This window comes from Talpa occidentalis, unplaced genomic scaffold (assembly GCF_014898055.3).
Source record: "Talpa occidentalis isolate TD23 unplaced genomic scaffold, MPIMG_talOcc4v2.1 talOcc4.11, whole genome shotgun sequence".
In the NCBI taxonomy this organism is placed as follows: domain Eukaryota; kingdom Metazoa; phylum Chordata; class Mammalia; order Eulipotyphla; family Talpidae; genus Talpa; species Talpa occidentalis.
In genome coordinates this window covers 89,962,902-89,969,686 of record NW_023601104.1, presented here as the reverse complement: position 1 = coordinate 89,969,686, position 6,785 = coordinate 89,962,902, and the positions used below count along the sequence as shown (strand labels likewise).

Below are 6,785 nucleotides of genomic sequence, written 5' to 3'. Positions count from 1 at the left end.
GACAGGTACTTCCGGGGTCGAGGTCACCGGTCACGGAGGTGCCCCAGCCGGGAAATGGCGGCCCCTGCAGTGAGAGGCGCCATGGCGCTGCGGGCCAATATGGGCCGGCACGTTGCTTTTGTCAGAAAAATTCCCTGGACCGCTAACTCGGGTGAGTGACGGAGTTGCAGTCGGGCTGCAGTTTTGAGGCCCAAGCTGTTCTCTAAAGCTCTGCTTTCTGCGGCTCGCTCAGCGTGCTTGGATCCGGGGGCTGAATTGGCCCCCGAGCAAGCCAGTGAGCGCCAAGAAATTTTGTTTCTGGTTATATAGCTTCGGGGATAGCCCTTGAGTTTTTGTGGCCAGTAGTTTTGATCATCTGCCTTTCGCAGTGATTTGGTTTATTATGATCTTGAAGGTTTAGGATTTCGAAGGGAATCTTTTGACTGCAGTGGGCAGATTAGATGCAGAGTGGCAAGATTGGAGGGGAGAAGAGATGCTGAAGGCAATTTTATAATTTAGTTCAAAAGTGAGTACCTGGGCCTCCCCGGTGGCGCAGCGGGTTGAGCGCAGCGCTGTGAAACTGTCCGTAGCCTCTGCGTCGCTGGTTCGATCGCCGGTTCGATCCCCGGCTGGCCAGGGAGATACCCACATGGTGCGGCAGACCTCTCCTGTCTCACCCGCTGCTCCCCTCAGCAGTGTATTTCAGTCCTTCTGCCTGTTCTGCTCCTTGCTTTTGTCTCTGGTGAATTCTCTCACCCTCTGGCGCCTCTGACTGTACCCCAGTTCTTGTATAAATATAAATTCAAAAAAAAAAAAAAAAAGTACCTGAACTAGGGCAGTGGTATCTGGAAGGGTCAGATCTGTTTGTGTTTAAAAGATGAACAGCTTTTCGTGAATGACGGAAAGAGGAATGACATTTTGGTGTTGACGTTAGTGAATTTTGTTAAAATTAGGAGCAGTTCGAAAGAGGAATAGAAGTAGAGTTTGAAAGTCTTTTAAGGTCTCTGTTTGGACGTTAGACCTAAGAGATTGTATAGCATTATGATTGAGAAATATGTTCTTAAGTCATACTATTAGTATTAAGAATTCCACCTGGGCCATTTATTAGCTGGGTAATCTGAATAACTGAAGGTAATTTGGGGAAAGGACCTCAGTTTTATCATCTATAAATGGAGTCAGTAATGCTTATGCCAAGTTTGATTTGCTCAAACGAGTTTGTGTAGACTTTCTAGACGTGCAAGATATAGAGTAAGTACTCAAGTAATGATAGTTACTTTCACAGTTACTCAAGTCAAAGCTCATGGAAGAGGTTTGGGAGTAATCCGTAATGGAATCTCTCAGCAACATTGATTTTTGTGAACTGCAGTTTTGAGATTAAGTATTCTGTAATTTGCTTAGAAAAATCTAAAAATCCTCAGTCTCACTTTTGAAAATATTTCAGATCAGCCCCCTAAAACAAAAGAATGGGATGGATTACTTTCCTCTTAAATTTTGTGGCCCGGGTGTGAGTAGCAACATGAAAAATACATCAATTTGTGCCCCCACCTTCTCAGTTTGTGGAGGGTGAGGACTTGGTCTGTGGAAAGGCTGAGTGGTTTCACTAGCATCTTCTGGATGCAGGTTTCCAGACTGTAATGGGCTGGTTTAAAACCCATAAAAAGAGTCTGCATAGCATGCAAATTTGAAATAGTCTCTTAGTTCATTCATTCAACTATCTAAGAAGTATGTACTATGTGATTGGCATTGTTCTTGGTGCTTGTGGCTGTTTTTCTGTAATAATTGTAAGTGATGTAGAAAAAGAGTTGTGTTTTTTTTGGGGGGTGGGGGAGGAAATGAATGTTTTCTAGAAGTTTTAGTACCTGGTTTAAAATGTGTCGAACACTATTTTATTTATCTTCCAGTAACATGTTCTCTGAGGTTCTGATCTTGCTAGATGGGTTTGACCAATCATGTAGAGTTCTTCAGAAATTTAGTTCCTGTTGCTTATTGAAGGATTACAGGACATTATTTCTTCATTCAGCTAATATTGCCCTCTGGTGTATAAGTCACTGTGGACACAGTGGAATCAATGTTCAGGTTGCTTATGGTGTAATGGTGGTGGTAAAGTGTAGGTAAAGACCTACAACAAATATAGGCAGTTGTTGATCAAATGAGGTTTAGATGAACTAGGGAAAATAAGCAGGTAATATGAAATGCAGATCAGCAAAAGTACAAGCACTGTAGTTCAAAAGAGAAAAGATCATGTCATTTTTTGATCAAGGTTATATACTATTCATCGTTGAGACCTCTTAAAGATGGCTAATATATTGTCTTGTATTGCAGTAGGTGCCAGTAAAATATTCAGTAAAGATGTGTTTGGCCTGGGTACCTAGTATGATGAGGACATTCAGTATTTGTTGGGGATGAAGACTACAGTCAACTCAGCAATTTATCTGTGCATGTACCCACCTCCCCAAATCTGGTATGTTGCAGTTTTAGAGTCAATACCATAGCTGTCATAGCTGTTTTCTAAATCTTAAGGCCTCTCTAGTGGTGCAGAGGGTTGAGACGCAGCAGTGTGAAGCTATCCGCAGCCACTACAGCACAAGTTCGATCCCTGGCAAGGGAGGTGACACACATGGTGCAGCAGACCTCTACTCTCGAGCCCGCTGCTCCCCTCCAGCAGTGTATTTCAGTAGATCTGCCTGTTTTGCTCCCCACTCTCTGGTGAATCCTCTCAAACGCCCTGCATCTCTGGTCTGCACCCCAGCTCTTATATGCATAAATAAACAAATCTTTAAAAAAAAAAAATCTTAAGGCTTTAAGAAACTGCAAAGTAGCTTCTGTTCACAATAAATTCGGGGACTTTAGAAACCCTTTTGATTTCTACAATCTGGGGTGGAGAATACAAAATACATTAACTACTTTTAATATATTCCCCTTGCACACAGTTGAGCTGAGAGAACATTTCGCGCAGTTCGGACATGTACGCAGGTGCTCTCTACCTTTCGTGAGTATTATTTAAAAAAAAAAAAGCATTTATGTTAACTTCAAATTCTTGAATTTATTTCAGTAGAGCATGTCAGCTTAGGTGGATTTTTAATGGAGTGAAGCTCTTCAGTGTTTTTATTAATAAAATTATGGGTGAGGGGCCTCCCTGGTGGCGCAAGGGGTTAAGCACTGCACTATGAAGCAATCTGCAGCCTCTGCAGCACGAGTTCGATCCCCGGCCTGCCAGGGAGCAACCCACATGGTGCAGCAGACCTCTCCTGTCTTGCCCGCTGCTCCCCTCAGCAGTGTATTTTGGTCAATTGGCCTGTTCTGTTCCCCACTCCGTCTCTGGTGAATCCTGTCCCCCTGGCCCCCACATCTCTGCCTGTACCCCAGCTCTTGTATGCATAAATAAATCTTAAAAAAAAATAAAATTTGGGTGATACTGATTAAAAAGTTTAAAAAATCCTCATCCTAGGTATTTGTGTTACTGTTAAGTAACAAGTTATCATAAGCTTATTGACTCAAGACAGTGTACATGTATCACTGTTGCCTTTTGCATGAGGGGAAGTAACTCAATTGTTTGAGAAATCTGGAACTAGGTAAGAAGGGTAGTTTTTAATGTTTTTCCCTATTTTTCATTAGGAGCATGTGATGGTAACAGTGGTGGTGTCCAGGGTAATTGTCTCATAAATTCCAGAAATGCAGCTAGGTCTTTTGCCTTAATTTTCTAGTTTGTAGAAGTGAAGAAGTTATAAACAGAAGAGTATTTCCTTATGCTTTCAAAATTTCTCTTGACTTGCTGTGAGATTTGTATCTAGAATGACACAGAAAGCTAGCTTATTGACCATATTTTACTTCTCTAATGGCAGCAGAAAATAAGAGAAAATATTAACACAGGGACTAATCCTTGGTTAGTTAGGAGGGCGAATATGTAGTAAAGCAAGGTTTTTGGTATGTTAAAATGTCTATTACCCCTTTTGGCAGAAGGAAAATATGGTAGTTTGCTTTGGAGCTCATGGGAACTTTGTTGAGTTAATCATTTTCTCCTAAATTTGTAATTTTTAGGACAAAGAGACTGGCTTTCACAGAGGTATGGGTTGGATTCAGTTTTCTTCAGAAGAAGAACTTCATAATGCACTACAACAGGAAAATCATGTTATTGATGGAGTAAAGGTACATGTTGTTCTGTGTCCTATTTATGAACTTTCTGTATATTGATTTAAATAGGTCAGAGCATGGAGTGACAGGGGCTTTGGGAGATTTGTAACTGAGTTTGCCTTATGTTTGTTAATGGGTGGTGGTGGTAATCTGCCCAGCTCTGTAAGGTCTACGGAAGGAACCCTTTCATTTTGTTAAATGGAAGAGTAGGATCTTACGCTTACAATCCAGGCAGAGTTGGATTGAAATCCTCTATTTTCTATTTACTGTGTGACCTTGAGTCAGACTAATTCAGTTTTTAATTGCTGTTCAAAGAGTCTTAAGAACAAGGAAACAAATAACATCCTCTTGACTTAATGGTGCTGACTCTAATGAAAAGGCTGTCTTAAAGTGCCACTTTTCAGTTTACATATTTTTGCAGACATTGCCTTTCCTTACAGTGCTTTTTGATTTTTTTCAGCTCCATGTTCAAGCTCAAAGACCAAAAGTTTTGCAAGGGGATCAAACATCTGATGAAGAGAAAGATTTTTGAGACTATTAATTGCCAATTAAATAGAGCAAACAAAATGGAAATTTTTGTCTAAATGTTTTTATTTGAAACAAGTAGTTGCACCAAGCAGAGCTTACTTTCCCCACTCCAAATTAAAACAGTGTGATAGGGGTGAACATTTGGCAGGACAGTTCCAATACATGAACATCCTTCTACTCACTGTAGTTGGGTAACTTCATTCATAAGTAGCTGTTCTTACACAAAATATTAACCCCAAAGTACTAATGTCACACGAAAGGAAATGGTTTTAATTTTGTGCGTGGGGAACGTGTTCTATAAATGCCAAAAGGTGGGGAAAAGACAAACACAACCCACTCTTTAAAAAAACTAAATAGTTCAAAGTAGAATTTTCCATCATCCTCCCCCTCTCTCCCATAATAAAAAGGTAGCGCTAGGTTCTGACACCCAGATTTGGTTTTTATCCTGGTCATTTACAAAGTGTTTCCCCATATGACTTGCATCATGAGGGCTTGAATAACAGTTCATTCACTGTGAAGAGAGGTGTCTCTTACTCCTTTCTCCTCTTCTTGCCTTCATGCTCGTGTTCCTTGGGACGGCTGCTGTCTGAGGGTCTTTTAGAGCCACCATGCTGTTTGGCTTCTTCTAAAAACTTGTCCAAGCCAAAAGGATCTTCCTCAAACTGAACAGGTCCTTCTCGGCCTCTCTGCCTACGATCTGAACCGGAAAACTCCTTATCGGGAACAAATCTAGGGGGAAAGAGAAAGAACTGTAATAACTACCTTGTCACAAGTGCAAACACTGAAACTAAGCTTTCTGCCGTGGTACCTGTTGGTCTTTATTCTGGCTTCTAGGTCGTCACCATACATGTCCTTGTCCAGATTTTTACTGGGTCTGTAAATATTTTGGGCCATGTCTTTACCACCTCTCCACGCTTGATCATAAACATTGTAAATTTCATCTTCTCCACCTGCAAAACCACTGTCCATACCCTGAGGAAAAGATGATGTTAACAAGAAAATGTATGTTACTATTTATTAAACGTTGAATCATATTCATGTGAAGAATACTCACTTTTACATTCTCAAATTAAAAAATATCTTCATAAAAAAGGTCAATCTTCACAAAGGTCATAAACTTGTTCATATCACCTTTGGGTTCTTAAGTCAATTGAGAAAGTTTGACTACTTTGTCAAAGTAGTCATTAAAATGGAGGGATACTACTTACGAGTAGGTACTTGGCAATTTCAATTTGTATAGATATAAATTGTATAGATATAGTGGCAAGCAGATGAGAGAATTATAAAGTGTTTAGATGAAATTACACCTCTTGCCTAAAGACATATTATAGCATGACACAATAATACTTCTCAATGAAAACCTCAGGTTAGCATTAAATAAACTTGTTTCATATATTTGGATGGTTTGTTAACACAGAATGTGCCTTTTTAGGAACTTTTAAATTCTCTAAGTTTGTGAAAGTTAATTGTTCTATAAATAATTACTTATGGGGAACTTTGATCACTAATCCTCTTTGCTCAGGCTGATGAGTAGCCATTGCAGGGTTTAAAAACAGCTTTGGAATCAAGACAACCCACATTTGAATCTTAGGTCCATCAGTTAGGAGCTATATCTCCATGTGTTTCAAGATATAGCTCCATGTTTTTCAATTTCCTCATCTGTAGAAGAGGTAATAACAGTATGGTTTCATAGGATTTTTGTAAGGATTGTGCAAGATTAAACAAGTAAAAGTCTTAGAACACCACCAGGAATATACATAAGCACCCAACAATAACCAGATTTGCTCACTCAAATGCTACCTGCAGTTTACTTTGCATTTAATTACCTACATGTATTTGTCTTTTCTAGCGAACTATAGTTTTTTTAAGGATAAAGACAAATCTTTGCTCTCACTAACATTATGCATAGTAAATAGCTAATGCTGGAGGAATTAAAATATTTCAGATCTACAATGTCCTACCTAATAATAAATGGCACTAGAAATCAAATTTCCTGACTAGTCTATTTCTTTAGTTTTTTTAAATAAAGATTTCAAGTTTATTGTGTTACTGTAGCATTAAACCTTTTTTTTCAAAGATCAACAACAAAATAATTCAAGAGATACTTACGTAGAACATACGCTCTATTTTAAAAATAAAATCCAAGT

At 39.4% G+C, this 6,785-nt stretch overlaps 2 protein-coding genes across 2 annotated transcripts in view; one reads left to right on the top strand and one right to left on the bottom strand.

The window, feature by feature from the left end:
* Position 1: 1 nt before the first annotated feature.
* Positions 2-6,621, top strand: SLIRP (SRA stem-loop interacting RNA binding protein). Its single transcript, XM_037503771.2, has 4 exons — positions 2-151; positions 2,910-2,968; positions 4,018-4,125; positions 4,571-6,621. Exons 1-4 carry the CDS (start codon positions 55-57, stop codon positions 4,640-4,642), a joined length of 336 nt encoding a protein of 111 aa, XP_037359668.1. The 5' UTR covers positions 2-54; the 3' UTR covers positions 4,643-6,621.
* Positions 4,684-6,785, bottom strand: part of SNW1 (SNW domain containing 1) — a 32,399-nt gene continuing 30,297 nt past the window's right edge. The window contains exons 13-14 of the mRNA XM_037503768.1: positions 5,447-5,610; positions 4,684-5,367 (exon numbers count right to left, since the gene is read on the bottom strand). Coding sequence (XP_037359665.1) covers positions 5,169-5,367; positions 5,447-5,610 — 363 coding nt within the window. The 3' untranslated portion in view covers positions 4,684-5,168. The remainder of the gene's footprint in view (positions 5,368-5,446; positions 5,611-6,785) is intronic.

Excerpts from the sequence above, each read along its gene's own strand:
- SLIRP (XM_037503771.2), top strand. The coding sequence starts at position 55 with ATGGCGGCCCCTGCAGTGAGAGGCGCCATGGCGCTGCGGGCCAATATG. Across the intron at positions 152-2,909 it reads TCCCTGGACCGCTAACTCGG|TTGAGCTGAGAGAACATTTC; the intron begins GTGAGTGACGGA and ends CCTTGCACACAG. Across the intron at positions 2,969-4,017 it reads GCAGGTGCTCTCTACCTTTC|GACAAAGAGACTGGCTTTCA; the intron begins GTGAGTATTATT and ends TGTAATTTTTAG.